Source organism: Anas acuta, chromosome 6 (genome assembly GCF_963932015.1).
Source record: "Anas acuta chromosome 6, bAnaAcu1.1, whole genome shotgun sequence".
Classification (NCBI taxonomy): domain Eukaryota; kingdom Metazoa; phylum Chordata; class Aves; order Anseriformes; family Anatidae; genus Anas; species Anas acuta.
Window position 1 is genome coordinate 21109195 of NC_088984.1, and position 17592 is coordinate 21126786.

A 17592-nucleotide genomic window follows, 5' to 3' on the forward strand; every position below is an offset into this window, starting at 1 on the left:
CGGCACTCGCCTCACGCAGCGCGCGCGCAACGGCCGCGGCGCGAGGCAGGACGGCTCCCGCCGCGCCCCGCCTGTCGCGTCCACGTGATCCCGCCTCACGCGGCCAAGATGGCGGCGCCCAGAGCTGTCAACGTGCTGCGGGGCGGAGGTGAGCGCGCCGCCGCGGGGCGGGGAGGGAAGGGAAGGGAAGGGAGGAGGGAAGGAGAGGAGGAGAGGGGCGGGCAGCAGGCGCCGCCCGTTAAACGGAGCAGCGCGCGGCAGCCCGCAGCCGCCGCTGCTGTCTCGCTGCCCGGCGGGGACGTTGGTGGCTGATGCCGGCGGGAGAAACTACCGGAGCGCCGTGCCCGCCCGCCTCAGCGCACGGGGCGCGAAGGGCCTCGCCCCGCGGGCGGTGGGAGCACCCGGCAGGGTGGCGGGGGGACGGCCCGGCCGGGCCGGGCCGGTGGCACCGGGAGCGGGGGGCTCGGCGCCGTGCGGGGGGGCAGGGGGTGAGGAGCGCTCGGCCCCGGTGTGCGCCGTGCCGGGAGCTGGCCCTGAGCGCTGCTGGCGGCCGCGGGGCTGTGTTACTGTGCTATTCCTGTCAGAAATTTAGTTTTCTGTTAAAAAATGAATAAAATTAATAGTGACTGAAATAAGTACGTTTACTGTCCGATCCCACTGAGTCGCGTAACTTTTGCGTGCATGTAGAGGCTCTTCAGCTCTTGCCGTCCCTCACAGCGCAGTCTTCCTGAAAGTGCCTTTTCTACCACAGCCCAGCAGAAACGATTCAGTCCCGTGTGTTTTACTGCCTTGGTGACACATCAGAGCAATTGTACGCGGTTCTGTACCTCACTGATAAACGTGTTTTCGTACTGGTGTTATGTTATTTACCTCTCATTCCTTCCCCTCTGCGTTACCTTGTCTCTCAGATTAAATAAGGCTCTTTGGGGCATACAGTTAAGTGAGTGTTTCGTTTTGGCTCCTGTTGTAAAATCTTAAATGTGTGAATAGAAAGAAACTCCTTACAATGGTCTCAGTGAAAGACTTGTATGAGTCTTTTTTTTTCTTTTTAAGACGTAAATTCTTTATCTTTCAGCCAAAGCACAATATTGCAATGCTCTGCAGCTGACATAAAATTTCAATCCATTTTCTCATGTTGTTGATAATAATCTTCTGCTGTACTTCTATTTTTTGTTCTGTTCAAGTCTTTTCAAACTTTTGAGAATATAGCAGCCTTTTCTTCACAGTTGATCCTGAATTTTGCAGGGCACGAGAGCCACATCAAATTTTTCATTGATGAAGGCTCGTATTCATAAGGAAATTTCAGTTTGACTGGAATCTTAGAATCTGAGCTTCAACTGAACACTAGGAAGAGCTGGGGCATTTGGCATTTGTCTCCTTTTTATTTTTGACACTGGTCAAAACCTTTACACTAGCACATGTGCCGGTTAGAAACTGAATCACATCTGTAGTTGTAGTACCATAGAATGTCTGTTGTTGGTTTGTTTTGAATCTCAAATTAATTGAAATTTATTGTACAAATTCATACTATTCTTGATTTCTTGCTTCTGCATTTCTTCATTTGCAGACTTTGTTCTGGATGTTGTTGTGGTCATGTGTGACCAGTACAACTGCCTCCAGCTGCATCCACACCTGGAAACTCTGTGTCTATCATCCAGTTAATAGACCCAAGCCATTTAAATTTGTTAAGCTTTCATCCCTCCCTCCAGACATCAAAACTTATTCAGTTCCCCTAGTGGATGCATATTTCCAGAAGTTGAAAAAGCAAAACTGTCATAGTTCAGACAAGACTGATTAAGCTAAATCCAATTTTCCCTGAATTGGACAGTTCAGTATAATTTAATTTGCAAATATTGAAAGACAGAAGTAATTTAAATTAGATTTCTGCTCACCGAAGGGAGTCTATTCTACCTAAATAGAATGAAAATTACTTTTTGATAGCCCCTTATGTGATATCTCTTCATACATCTGATGTTATATTTCTGTAAATGATGAAAAGAAAATTTTCATAATTATGGAACTGTGTCTAGCACACTTGAAAAGCAGAGATCTTGGAAGTTTGTATACTGTTTAAATACTTCCTCCACATATCAGAAGGAATTAGGCTATCATAAAGAAGTCTTTAATATGTTTGAAAAAGAAACGTTGAATGATTGTGCTTGCAGAAAGTTAAAAAGACAGTCTGTGATTTTTTTGTTAGGCATATCAGACAATTTATTTGAACAGTCCCTGTCTTGCTAGTGTCAGAATTGCAATACTGTCAACCTAAGGAGAAGGTACACAACTTGATAAGAGTGTGAGGGGCATAGGAGTGCCAATTGCATTTACCATTTGTAAAAGAAAACTAAGACAGAATCCAAACGCATCAAACGGTATGTTGACCTGTCAGGGTTTGTACTTATAAATGATAGTGATTATATGGTGTTTTATGGGCTTGTAAATGGTCTACTTGCATACTACGATAGTCTCAAGTATTACAATAATTGCATCTGTGATGTTCATTGGTAATAAAATAAAGTGGAAGACGTCAAAGAACTGCATGTCTCCAAATACAATTTCTATGATTTAAGGCATAATAATCTTTTATTGATCTATTAATTTTAGGCAAGTAAATTATTGTAGAGTAGAAGCCCCTAATTGCTTGTAATGAAGTTTCAGGACTTGGAGCCATGGGAAAATAATTGATGAGTAGACATCTCATGTAAAACAAGTCACTTACTGTGTTAAATAGATAGAACTGATTTCTTATCTTGCTTCCCTATCTACCAATGAATGAGTGGTCCACCTATGCTGCATGTTATTGCCAGACTTTTAAGGTTAGGTTATTGTAGATTGAAGGTGTGTGATACATCTCTCAGATATGTAGTCTGTGTGCACAGGCTGTATGTTTGCTTGTGCTTTACCTAGTCTGCATACTTGCACAACTGGAAAATTGTGCAAGCATCCTAAACAGGTGCCAATAAGACTTCACCCCCGCTCATGTGTAGAAGCAGTAGATTTCTTCTTTGGGCTGTTTTTATGTCCAGCACCAGAGTTATTGTGAGATATTATTCTTCTTTGGATGCATAGCTATTTCAAAATGTTAGTTTTTTAAGATTTTTCTGAGAATTTCATTTTTTTCACCTCCCTTAGTAACATGAAGAGGAGATACATAAATACATGCTTTTAAATCTTCCCCCTCAAAAAAAACAGAGAGGAGGGCATAGCTGGAGTATGATTTTGTTGCATTGTGGCTTCAAAACCATGCAAATCCAAGTTTGCCTATAAGTGCTGAATCTCATTAGAGGTCTTTTTTAATTAGTATAATTTTCAATATTGCAATGCATTTTAGTTGGGCTGTATAGATCTGTTCAGTTTGCAAGTGTAGTCAATGATGCGATGATTGAATGTTGTCTATCCTTCAGAGCTACTCTAGGCAAAATTGAGTATTTCAAAGGAGTAACAACCTCTTCTCCAATAAGGTAATTTTAAGAAAATAATCAAGCTATTCTGAAGCATCACAGAAATCAGAAATGTTAGCTCAGACCCTGCAGAGAGTGGAGTAATAGGAAAAGATGCAGACAAGTAACTGAGGCACTATGAAGCAATTAGTTTACTTCCTCTAGTTAAAGCGTATATATTTAATTTCACATCTTGTTTTTTCTGTATGATCAGATATGGCTTTACCATTTAATATGGTAAAACAGACAGTCAATTTTTACAGTATCATTTTATGGTGAACTCTACATGCTAGCATACAGAAACATTCTATAGAGTTAACATCTGAGAGGTGGTTAAATAAATAGCTTAATAAAGTACCTGCTGGAAATAACCCATGTAATGGGTTTTTGATTTTAGGAACACAGTCAAGGGCAAATCTGTAGCTTCACTGAGTAATATATATCCAAAACCTCTTTAGTTTCAACTACCTGCAAAGGGAGAGGACTGTTTTCCTTCTCTGTCAAATTGAAACATGAATGCCAGGTTTTTGAATTGTCGTATGCTACTGAATCAGTCTGTTTCCATCTTTTTGGTAATGAGATTTGGAATAGGAGTAAAATTTTAAAAGCAGCCTACCTTTTCATAAGTGTACCCATAAACTTTAGCATATATGAGATTATTCTCATATTAAGAATGAATCATAAAAAAATTCTCAGCACTATTGATATTCAAATACAAAAAACATCTTTTCACCCCTATCTTCATCACTGTTAAACTTAGAAATGTACAGTGCAAAAATTTACAAATATTTAGTCCTCATCTATGGTAACTTCTAATACTTTAAAGCTATCTAATTCACTTAAAAAAAAAAAAATAACTGTACAATAAACATATATCAGTCTTTGGGGGACTTGACTAAACATTGCCTAGTATTCCGGACTGATAATGAAATATGTCTTATAAGTCTGAAGGTTTTTTGGTAGATGAGAAAAAGTGATTGAAAACTTTTGTCAGAGAGTTTTCAAGATCAAATGATGCTTGGCTGCACTGTGCAATATATGAGCTGGGCAATTAGCTGGAAGCAAATGTTAATTCACATTTTCCATTAATTTGTAGACAGACTCATGTCTCCAGGATTTAACATTAGCATTATCAGCTGCAAATGATGCACGGTGGAAGTTCAAACCATTTGATCGTAGTACACTTTTAACATTTTCAAATGATCCTGAGGTATTTCCATCCCTGTCTTGCAAATAAGCAGGCAGACAAGGAATTATTCCCATTTCAACAGTGCAGCAATGAGTAACTCTCAGGGAGACATATACTTTCATGGTTTGAGGCATGAGAGAAAAAATATTCCCCTTTCAATAAAGTGTTTAATTGTTCTCTTCTTTCAGCTGAGAGGTAATGTGTTGTTGGCAGCACACAGAGCCTTTGTTCTGACAAGATACATCACTTCTAACTGGGGGTGGATTGGTAGGGCGCGGTTTTCCTGTTAGCTTCTTTTTCTCAATTGGCATCAGCCAAGATGATATTCAAAGGGAGGACTGTCCTCTGCAGGTGTCCAGCCGTGGCTGAGAATTGGATCACCTTGTCCACCTCTCCATAGACCGGCTGCTGCAGTGGAGGCCATGCAGCCTTGGCCAGCTCCCCGGGCCTGTTGGCCCTCAGCTGCAGACATGGCTGGGAGAGGAAGGCTGCCGTCGCCATGCAGCAGCTGGCTCACCCAGCAGCAGAAACTTGGAGTCTTCTGCTACAATCAGCTCTGCTGTTTTGTGCCCCCTCATGCAGCCACTTGCCCCAGTTTTGGTCATCTTCTCTGTGGAAGGGTACACATTGGCCTTGTGCCGGATTGCCACCACTGTGGCTGTAACTAATATCCACATGGAGACAAAATTCATAACATATCCCTGAAGACTGCGTAGTTCCACCAGTTTTATGAAAGCTTTTTCTGCTCTGTACGCCTTGTGCCTTGGGTGGCCAGGTCCCAGACAGTATCTTACATCAGCCAGTATTTAGTCTGTAGTAAATGTATTGGACAGGTACATTTTTAGATACTGGAAGTGGTATGGTAAGCCAAGTTGTAATCCTGGCAAAATTGAACTGTTTGGGAAATATGTGTTACATGTATCCTTTTCCATTTTGCAGAGTCTCTCTTCTTAACATTCAGCCGGACCTTTTCCTAGATGGAAGGGAGCTTTTTTCTATCTATTTCCATCACAGAGCTCTGAAACTTTTAAAGCCTGCAGCAACTCAGTGCCCTAGTGCAGTGATTCGCTATGAGGGCTGGTGCCCAGCTGTGTTTGTGGGCTACTGACCCTGAAGGAAAATGCCCAGATGTTCTGAGAAGTCATCTACTAAGAAATTGATGTGGCCCATTACAGGAACTTGGCTTTCAGCTGTGTTCTACACAGTTTTGCAGTACTCAGTCTTCAGAGTTAGACGTTAAGATACCCATCAATGATGAGCACTCCCTGTTTGCATGCACCACTTCCACTTTGCTTTCCTTGTGTGACATTTCCTTACCTGGCTTCAGGTATATAAGCAAAGGCTTAAAATAACACTGTGTAGTAGAATGAAAAGTCTGAAACAAAGTCATGTCTATGGTTTGTATTTCAGTGTTGTCTTGGGACAGGCAAACTTGTTCTGAACTCTTTTGCTTCATCTCTTTCTAAAGCGGTCAGTCTCTTCAGGCTGAAATCTATACTCGGAACAGAAGTGGTGTTAGCATGTGAGCCTTAGTGTTGCTCTGCAGAGACCTAAATGACTGATTCAGGCTTCTCTGTATGGATATAGTGTATCAGTGATATAACAGATACTGCTTCACAAGATCTAAGGATTCAATTTAAAAAAAAAGATCCAGGCCTTTAAAGTCTGCATCAGAAGATCACACTGACAAGCCTTTTTGCAGAGTTAAACTGCAAGTAAAGTCTGGCTTTTTGGTTCTTGCATGTTCTTTTACTAAAACATCAGGAACAGTGGTATAGTATATGACAGGTCTCTGGTGGTCTCTGAGCTTGTTTACTGCAATACGTAGCATTTGAAGGGAAAGGATGAAGGACTGAAACATTGCTGAGGAAATTCTGGATCTCAAATTGTGAGTGATACTGTATTTTAGATCAGATAGCTTCTCTAACTGAAGTAACAGGATGAGATGCCACGTGAGCATATAGTGTAACAGGTTCTGCCTCAGAGAGCTCACAGCCCAGGTATCTACAGCAGACAAAAGGGACTGAAATTGTTAACAGCAGTTGATGGATGGAGAAACTGTAGTGCCAAGGGAGTAATTTGCGGAGGGTCTTGTGTAAGAGTGTCATCAGGAGAATTAAATGGAGTCTGAAGCCTGCGCTAATGCCTGCTATTTCTAAGCTGCCAGGTTAACACATAGTTTAAAAGTGGATGTATATGAAGTGGCTTTCCAGATTCTGATAAAGTAATAAAGCTGAATTTCCCTAAGCAGACCAGAAGCTGCATTAAAGATGTACACAAAAATGACATCCCACATAGCTATAAAGATCTGAAATTTTGTGTTACAGGTGGTTAACAGTTCTGCAGGGGAAACTGAACTATTCTGTTCTGATACAACACCAATTATTTCTTGTGTGTTTTTTTACGTACAGCTATAATTAGAGGATAAGTTTGAGGCTACCCTCCAAATAAAAGTCTGTTTTAGTCAATTGCCCTAACATAGTGCTGTGGTATTTTCATTTCTTATTCTGAAGTTTGGGTTTCTGCTGAAGTCAAATTGAAGATAGGCTCCTTCTGTTTTTGGATTTGCAGCTAAAGCTGCAGTGGAGATCAATGTTGTGAAATCTAAGCTGTTTTTTCTTTCCATTATATTTGTACATATGAGATATGATGCTGTGGTTTTGCCAGTTGTGATCCATGAGCAAATTTAAGTGAAAGCTTAGGAATTTTTAACAATGTTCAGAGATAATTTTGCAGTTTCATTGCAAACTGTAATTTTAATATAGAGACTGATCATGTATACAGTCTGTACAAGGCCTTCTCTGTGCTAAAACTGCCTCATTACAATGAACTCTTCAGTTGCCATTTGGGATTGCATATTTTTTCCTCTTTCTAATCCTTCTCTCCTCCCGCTCCTGAACAAGCACAGTCCCATAGCCCTTGGAAACTCACACATGGCAAAACACTTGCTCTTTTCTTCTCTTTGACAGTTTGGGGTGGTGAGGTGCCACTGCTGGATGGCTTGCAGTGCTTCTGACCACCACACCCCAGTGCTGTTGATCTTGCTATATTTATTAGCAATAAATTTTAATTTGAAAATATTTTGAAGTAATGAAGTGGGAGGAGGAGTAGGATATGTAAAATTTATTTATTTATTTATGCTTTGTCTTTTCAAGCTGTGTGCATTTGTCCCAGTGGTTCCTTTCCTAAGTATTTGTATTAAAATCAGAAATGTTTGTTAAAACATACTTGTGTGCTTAGTCTAACTTTTGTATTACACAGGTGAAAAAGGAAGAGAAAGTAAATAGGGCGTGGTCTGTGCTTTGTGTGTTCTCTGACTTAGAGTTACTGCATCCAGTAGAAGGGGGCTGTTTGGCTACAGCAATGTTTTAATTTCATTTTGTAGTTTTTAGTTACACATTTCTGTAGTCTCCATGACCACTCCTGTTACCTGATGGCGCCTATATTTCATCAAGCAGTTTACCTGGATTTAGTCCCAGATGAGCTGTAGATCATGATGAACATGATCCCCTCTGCTTGGGAATCCAAGACCTGTAGTACCAGGATTCCCAAGGGAATTGAAGGAAAGCTGTGTTCAAGCACTGACTCCTCTTATTTTCTGTGTAGTTTTTTGCATAGTATCACCTTATGCTGATGGATAATGTACTTCACCACTAGTAAAATCTGGTTTTACTTTGTTGATGATTAGGAGAAAAGATTATTTTTAAAATAGAATGAAAATAGGAGCAGCTAAAAGTACAGGCAACAAAATAAATTCTGTTTGCATCTCTTGATTACTGCTTACAAATAAAGCAACAAGTTAATAAACAAAATAACAAAAAATGTTGCAGCATTAGTGTTACTCTGATGTGTTGTTTTTTTATGATATTGTCATTTCTATGTTTTCAGAGTTTAGTGCATGTTGATTTTTTTTTTCTTACATGTCTCTCCTTTAATCTGTTTCATTCTGTGAGAAAAGCTGCATTACACAAACATTGCATATAATTTTAGCAGCAGAACTTTATCATGCTGGATTTTTGTATTTAGAAAATGTTTTAACTTTTTTTTTTTGAGTGCAGAGAGAGAGTTACTGGTCAATCTAATTAAATTTAATTGCATTTCCTGTATGTTTTATTTTTAGCTTGCTCTTATATATATGCCTTTATGTTCATGAGAAAATGTATTTTTGTCATTTAAAAAAATATATATCTTAAAATTCTTCTAAATGTGGGGAACTCGTAATTTCTGCTCAATGGTCAAGAGTTGTTTCCTCATTGTTTTGAATTGTGTGACCTTGTGTTTTGTTTTGTTTGTTTGTTTTGTTTTTGTAAAATTTAGAAAGTTAAGATATGAGAAGAGTAATTAACAGCTGCTGTGTTGTTCCTATTCTAGCTTTTATGACCAGGTTGATTGGACACGCATGCAGAACATGTTAGTTATTATTCTATCTACATACACTTCTGCCATTGTTCATTTGTCTCTTACTGCTCACATTTACCTACCTAACTTTATATATACACCATTACTTGTAGAAAAAATGTGGAAAAATTGGCCTTCAACAATTTCTTATTTTTTCTGTTGTTCTAGCAGTTTGTCTGAAACTTACTTTTCTGAGCATGAGCTGTTTTCCGTGGGAGGAACTACAGTGTCTGGAGAACATGTAAAGCTCTGGCATCATAAATGTGAAAAATGAACAGATAAGGATTCTCAGATTTATTCATTTAAATCTAGTGACAAACAAGTATCTAAAATAAAGATGCCTTTACTAAAAATTCAGTGATTCTGTTCCTGTGGTTAGGGAATAGAAAGTCTGCTGTAGTACATTACATGTATTGTATTACAGTTTACATCTCCCAGGCTTCTTTTCTGTTCCAGGTTTGACATTCTTGGTGTTTCTGAGGTTTAAAAAAGGCATGAAAAAAAAATCATATCGGATATTTTTATGTGTCAAAAAGTAGAAGTATAATCATGTGGTAAAATCCCATTAAGATTATTTTTCCATTCACCAGCAAGGGAGAGAGTTACTGCCATTCATTCAAAGTTTTGAATCATTAGATTGCCTGAGGCAGGAAGCTGAAGTTGTTTTCTTGTATTGTGGCTGTACCTGGAGGCCACAAACTTAAGTTTTCTGTTGGTCTGTATTGTACGAGTCTCCTGCCACAGAAAATGTGTGGCAGTTTGAGAAGTAAGGGAGACACCGAGGCTTTTGCTGAAGTAGAAGCTTTGCCAGCTTGCTGTTTGGTGGCGAATCAGCTTCAGAGTGTACATCGTGAGTCTCACCTTGGTGTCTGGGCTTCATACATCTCTGGGTTGATGGTTCTGGTGGGAGAAAACAGCCCTGAGGAGCTTGCCAGCATCAGGAATGGTAGGCTCATCTGCTGGCATCCTCTTGTTAGTGAGGCAAGTCCTCCTGCAGCTGTATGGCTGAAGAAGAGTTACAGTCTCAACACAAGACTGTGTTGAAGTTATTTGTAGGACTAGAAGCCAGGAGCTTCTAGGCTGGGGGCTTCTAAGCCTCTAAGCTAGGGGCTTCAAGGCTGGTGGTGCATGGCCTTGGATAAGCCAGTGAACTTCCTGTCTCTTTCTCCACCTACAGTACAGATATTTATCTACTTTGCAGGTGCGTTGGTTGAGAGTAATGAGTTGTTTGTAAAGCACTTTGAAGATGAAAAGCTCTATAAAAATGCTAAGTATTATTATGTATGAGCTCTTGAGTGTATAATGGCTGTTTGCCTGCCAGTATTTAAAGTAATTTGTAATGCACTAAGTATGAAAGGCACTGTATGAAGTCAAGCTCTAGTTTCCGTTTAAGAAAAGTTACTCATACTTTGTGTTCAGCAGTTCAAGTCACACCATTGGATGGCTGTGTTCTGTAGTGATACAAAGATTATAGATTTTTTTAAAGGAACCATGTCAGAACATCTGAAGTCAGGTCATTATATGGTAAGGGTTTCTTCTCATTCAGTCATATCTCACGATGTCTGTATGTCTTGGGTTTTGTTTGTCAAACATGTAGATCTTCTTCCTTCTTCTCTTTTGGCAAATGCTCCTTTTGTGCCTTCTTACACTTCTGTCTGAACAGCTGTAACTTCTCTTCCTGTGTAGAGAAGTAGAACACATTGATAATAAACTTTTTTTTTTTTTTTTACTTAAATAAAGTCTTTTCAGTCCTTGTAATTGGGCATAGGAAAAGGAAATATGGAAAGGGTATAAGAGAAAACATCTAAGGTAATGTTTACAAATGGAACTGTTTGTTGGCAAAGGGCTTTATCCATATGATAGCATATGATACCACAGAGATTCTTGGACAGAGGAAGTTTGAAATTAGTTTTTAAGTTCCTTTAACATAGTGCGTATTAAAAACATATTATTTGAATGGAAAACAATCTGGAAATGTTTTATGACATAGAAACAAAGTATGGAAAAGTTCATTTGTTTGTTTTGTTAAATGACTGATTCCCTGGGGAGTTTTCCTTTTAGAGTTGTTATCCTTTCCAAATCAGTAGATGTCTTTCCCTGTATGTCCTAATTTCTAAACAAAGAGGAAAATGTTGTAAAACAAGTGTTCAATAAACTGCTATGCTACATGGAAGTCTTAGAAAATGGTAATAAAGGACTCTTCAGTGCTCCTCAGAAGTCTTTTGGCAGACTTATTCTATAGAGTGCAGCCTGAGAAAACTTTTGTGAGGGTTTTGAAGGTCATATTGTAGTCTCTCTAGTTTAGAAGATAAATAACGAGCCACTCTAACCAGCTGTGTAAAGTCTCCAACTTTCACATCTTAAGGATGTTTACTTTCATGTATTTATACTTAAAATACCTGTTAAAAGGATATTTCGATTTTAGATCAAGCTTATTTTGAACCATGAAAGGCTACTGCAGTAATGAACATGATCTATATTTATACATTAACACCTAGGGCATATCAGATGTTCTCAGATTAACTGATTCATGTTGAGATGTACATGAACTTAAATTTAGGTCCTGCATTGTGTATTTTTCAGAATTATGAAAGTCAACACACATGGTATAACACTTAAAGAAAATGACAAATTATTTTTCTCACAGAAATCCAGCCGTTTGGTCCCAGATCTTCTGATTGGAGTTGGAAAAAAATAACAGTGAGCTCCTGACCTCATTCCACAAGTCATAAAAATGAGGAACTTTATTTAATACATGATGCAGTCTCTCCAGGTCTGCTTGTATGTTGCTTGAGTTCATAGCTCTTGAATGTGCTTGTAAACTCATCTAGACGAGTTGATCTTCTACTCTAATAACCAAGCGGACAGTCATCTTGCAAAGCCATCCTTGTCTGACACCAAGATGAGATGTTGCCTGCATTGATTTGTGCAGGTCTGAGAATTGAATTACGCTTTTGCATTATGGGTGAAATTGTGGGTGGTGACAAGGTTTAATTTCATTGCCCTGTGCTTTCTGAATTAACACCTGTGAGGTGACTGGGCAAGTCTCATTTCTGAGAGCTGTTTCTAGTTGTTGTGTACTGATTATTATTGACATACTTCTTATGGCTCAAGACAGAGACCTAAATGAAATGGGTGTTCTTAAAAGAAATATATCAAGTAGTGGGATTTGTCTAGGTTTATTATTTAAAGATTTGTTAATGCTCTAGCAGACCCTACTAATTCAATAGAAGCTCTAGTCATGAGAAGATTTCTCTTCTGGGAAATCTTAAATAGTTCCTCAGAAAGATCAAGTTGTACCAGTCAGAATTACTTTGCTGGTATGTTTCTGTCCCAGCTGTTTTCTGGGTGGTGTAGTTAAATTATCTAAGAGTTTAGCATTGCAGAGAACTTTCCTTAACTACTACATGTTTTCTGGCAAAATTTTAATTGCAGAGCAACCCAAAATTGCAAAAGTGCAGAAGGAGTATATGGCAGCTGTTTCTAAAACCTGCTTGATAAAGACAATCTTGCTTTTGTTTATTTTGGTCTCTTTTATCCGAATAACTCTTTTTATGAGAACTGTTGCATAAAATCAGTCTTGGTTCTTCAGTGAAATATAAGGTATATCTCAGCTTTCCTGAAGAGACTATCCAAGTCAATAAAGGTGGAATTCAGTCAACCTAACTCTCTGCATCTAAGTTGGTGATACTGACTCTCACTGTAATCACCCGAGGGAAGCAGGCTAAAGTAAATTTTGATAGCCTTTCATGTTAACTTCACTGAGTAATTGAAATCATTTTTCTTTTTCCAGTTATGTGAGTTAGGTATAGAATAATATAACTGCTTGACAAATTTGGGTGGCTTTTGCTGCAGCAGTATCCTCAGCTCTGGGACCATGTTCCTTGTTGGAGGTTGCAAACAGGTTGTTTGGAAGTTGTGACTGGAAGTTCAGCCAGCTGAAAGTAATCTGCCGATGTGGCTGAGGTGAAGGCACACATTCTCTCCTGTCACCTCTGGCGCAACAGGTGATGATACACTGCACTGTGAGCAGCCATAGCTGGGGCACGGGCATGCTGCTTCTGCTGACTGTACCACTGCAGTGGTAGCAAACAAGTCAGTCGACTTCACTGTAGTTGTTTTGTTCACTGAGTAGGATTCAGGATCCCTGATGTTAATAAAGTTGTGGTCAGAATCATAAAATCAAAATTCATGATCATGTTACTTTGCAATAGGCCATGCAGGTAATTTGAAATGGAATTCGCATTGTCCATGATTTAAGTGTACAGCAGGGCTTCTAGCACATAATTCACTGAATTTGCTGATCTGGGGATGATTTTAGAGTCAAAATGAATTGATACCTTCTCCAGTACATATTTCAGGTATGATTCTGTCAATACACATAACATCTGTTGTCACATCCTTTGTATATTTTAGCACCCAAATTCCTCACCCAAAAAAAAAAGGTGTTGGGACAAAGTCTGCCAAGATCCAGACCAAAGACAGGTTGAACGTGGAATGTGTCTGGTTCTGTGGCTGGACTGCTGCAGAAAGCTGTGGGAATACCAGTGCTCATTCTCCAGATGAAGCTTTTGTACTCTCTCTGTCCAGCTCTGTTTCATAATTGTCAGAATAATTTATAGTGCATCATGAAACACATCTGGATGGAGCAATAACATGCTAATTGTTATTGTCTAAAGAAGAGCTTTACTAGCCTGCATTTTAAATTATAAAGATGATGGTTTCAGCTGCAATGGCACTATTGAAATTAAGACACCAAAATTTCCACATGCAGATCTGTGGTTCTAGTATAGTACTCTCAAGATGGGTGTGCACTGTCACTGGATTTACCAGGGGCTGCCGGGATCACTGACCTTCCTTGATAGCACCAGTCTGTATAATTTGCCATATACATGGCTTTACTGGTAGCCTGTTTTTTATTTCTTCAGTCTTTCCCATGAGCATCATGCAATGCAGTATGTGCCCATGTCTCACGTGTGAGAGACAGCTCACAAGGAGATGGCTATACAGCCTTCTCTTCCAGTCATGTTAAGGTTATATATGCCTCTGCCTTTAAGTAAAAAGGTAAAAATGCCTTTTTTGGTGTGTCAATTTGAATGGGAAGTCTTTTGCAAAATAGTTCTTTTCATGCAATTAGTATCTCCACAAATTGTGTCTGTTCTGTCAGATTTGCCTCCAGAGCTCCTTCTATCTAAACAAAGTTCTGAATTAATAAGTTCAAAAGTGAGCTGGGTTCTAGTTGAAACTTTTCCTCAATTGCAAGCAGACAAGTCCAGTCAGAGCAACTGGGAGATCCAGCTGTGGGCTCAAATTGCTGCCATTGGTCTGTATCTCCAGTGGGCAATACTGTTGTAAAGCTGTATATTTAAACCACAAACCTGTAGCAACAAGAACAAGAGCACTAGAGTGGATGTTTGACAAATCATGCAAGAAAATCTAAGTGTTCTGTGTTGAATATGTGAATTAGTAATTGGCTAAGTGGGATGTCCCCATGGAGAATTTCATGGATTGCTGCCCAGCATTGCAGACAAGGTAGCTAAGCATGCTCTGAAGAAATGCCTGTCATATTTAGCTGGCAAGTTAGATTATCTTCATCTTAGGGAAAGCAAAACATTTACTGTTGCTTATCGATTCACTATCTGTGCAGAAAAAAAAATGCTCAAATCCTTTTCAGTTCAGGAAAAGGATTTGTAGACCTCCTCTCTTGAGAAACCCATTGCTTACTTGATGTGTTTTAGAAATTCAGATGGTGGAATAGCCCAATAAAATGTACACAGTGAGGGAATAGACTGATGAAGATAGTTTAGAACTTAATTATTTGTTTGCTTATTTATTTATTTAAAGGCCGGTTTTGTAGGAAGTAACAGTTGTTGGCATTGCTGTATCCATCTTTAAAGCACCTGATAGGACAGCGTGGTTTTGTTTGGGTAACTTACACCTGTAACATGTGCAGGAGGAAAAGTGACAGGGAGCAAGGTCAAGGTTTGGGGGGTAAGAAAGCATTTCCTAAAGTGCAACTGGACTTGATCCAGTCTTGAGGGAATAACCAGGTGCTGTAGTTTGTGTTATATTGTCTGTTTCAACAAGTGCTGCTTGTAGTTCCTCCAGGAAATCTCTTGTAATAGTATCTGGGGTGTTGTTGGCAGGATATGGAGTAGTGAGGAAACCCAGAGGTCCTTCCTTACCACCTAGTTTTTGGGATCTGAATGTGTAGTTTGCTCATTGGAGAGTGGCGGGGCAGATAGGCAGGGCTGGAGCCCATCCTGAAGACATGCATCGGAAATTCATAGATGTTGCATGCCATCTGGCTCAACTCCTCCTGATGTGCATTACATGAGATGGGCACAGGGGAAACAAGTGTGTCAGATCCTGACCTGCATATAGGTTGTCACTCCAATGAAATATGCTGAATTCCTTCATGTTCCTGATACCTAGGGAGGGTCATGGTCAAAACTGAACCTGTAGTCATTGTTGTGGTGATTATTGTTTAATTTACTGTAAATCAACCACAAAGCTGGTGCCCACAGATGCCTTAGCTCTTTCCCAGTTAAGGTGCCTGTTGTAGCCAGCTGTTTATTAGATACTGGTGAAACATTTGTCCAGGGACACAAGCACTGCAAATATAATCTGGTGAGATCCAAATAGTTGTAAACCTCATATTGTGCCATATGTTGATTAGTTTACTTTAAAAGCTGAAGCTCAGGTCCTACTCCTTTTCATCTGTGTCCATGAACTAGAAGAGGAAAGGTGGTGGTTGTGAAGTGAGGAGAGTGGTGGCTCAAAAGCCCCCGGGGTCTCCAGCCGGGTAGGCAGGGGGGCATACCGCCTGTGTGCCCAGGGCACTGCAGCCCTCTCCCCCAGCCCCATGCTCTGTGCAAACCCAGGGGAAGTTTTTCCAGATGCTTCCTTGAACCATTTCCCTCCTGCTCCTGACAGAAAAAAGCTGGCACATCCCAGCATTTGTGCAAAGAGCAAGGGGGGCACCGTGCTGGAAAGGGTGGCTGGTGCCTTCAGGAGGGAGATTCCTGGATGTGGCGGTGCTGTGGGGAAGGGCTGGTGTTGTGTCTGGAGCCAGAAAATGCGCTTCAAAACCACTGCATGGAAAATGCAAAACACCTTATTACCCTTTCTCTACCACAGAATAAAGCCCCTTTTTGTGTCTGACATTCATGAAGGCTTATTAAAACTCAGCGTCTGTGGGGGAGGCAGTTGCCATCCTGACTCAGGATGGACACCTCCCCCAGGCTGCTGAGAGCACGGTGTCAGCACATGCCGAATTTCTGCCCTTTTTGAGGTTTGTCTGTATCCATTGGAGGAACTACCGAGGCAGCAGGGGATGCAACCCAAAGCTTCTCCCCAGCTCAGGCTGCTTTTTTGATTCTTCCATGGAGCTCACTCCCTCAGCCCCCCCCAGCTTTGCCGCCTGCCCAGCCTTGCAGCTGGCCTTGCTGCGCAGAAGCGCTGAGGCGTGGGGCCCAGTGAGGGGCCACTGGCAGCCCTGGGCAGCTGGGGTGGCCCACGGGTCATCCTGTGGGGCCTGCCCCTTGGGGTGAGCCTAGGCCAGCACTGCCAGCACCGCCACACGTGTTGCCTCTGGCCTCTTGCACTTGTGTGCTTTCCCTTTAGCATGCGTGAGCATGGCTTGCCTTCCTGCAGAAGCGCTATGTTATTTATAAATAGCCACTCTATTTGCAAGGTGCCATATATGATAAAAAAAAGGCCTTTGGTGATGGTTATGTGGCTTGAGAGCAGAGCCTGTGCTTTGGATGTGCTCTATAAACAACTGGCAACAAGTGGCCTGATCCTGTCTCCGCTGCCTTCAGCGGGAGACCCCTGACAAGTGCGTGAGGCAGGAGGCGCCTCACTGCCAGCGCCACGTCTGCGGGCAGGCCGCCTGGGCATGCATCACGGCCACCTGTCCCCGTGCCAAGAGCGAATTTTGCCGATCCAGATCGGCTCAGTTTGTCAACACGTGGCTCCTGCTGAGCTCCATGAGGAGAATCATTCTTGGCACAGGGAGGCACGGAGCTGGCCTAGCTGCGCCCGCCAGGGCCTGGCACCTGCCCCAGCAGGAGTCCAGCACCCAGCCCAGCTCCCGCAGCCCCATGGCTGCGGCTCGTGGCGGTGGGCTGGTGGGAAGGATCAGGGGCAGAGAGAGAGATTTCCTGGGTTAGTTTTCAAAAAAAAAACCTATTTTTTTTTTGTGGCTGTCTGGATGATTAATGTGAATAGGAAAATACTGTTGACCCATTTAAATCACGTTATACGACATCCATTGCTCATCTGCATAATGAAATACACACTGAACATTACAACCTAAGTATAAGAGCCAGTGAACTACAAAAATAATATTTTACTCATTTAGATTATGAAGTAAAATATAGGACATTAGTACTAATCATAGTATTAAATTTTAAGCCATGCAAATTGTAATTGTCAGTGAAAAAGAATTATAAGTAGAAAAGGCTATTAGCATTTCAGCTTTAACAGTTAATTTGAGTAATTTATTTTTTTTTTCTGCTGTGCAGCTCAGGAAAGTCCGTATGTAAAACATTTAATAATAAG

At 40.8% G+C, this 17592-nt stretch overlaps 1 protein-coding gene across 1 annotated transcript in view; it reads left to right on the top strand.

Moving 5' to 3' along the window:
• The window catches only part of METAP1D (methionyl aminopeptidase type 1D, mitochondrial), a 47018-nt gene continuing 29426 nt past the window's right edge, over positions 1–17592 (top strand). The window contains exon 1 of the mRNA XM_068685684.1: positions 1–148. Coding sequence (XP_068541785.1) covers positions 109–148 — 40 coding nt within the window. The 5' untranslated portion in view covers positions 1–108. The remainder of the gene's footprint in view (positions 149–17592) is intronic.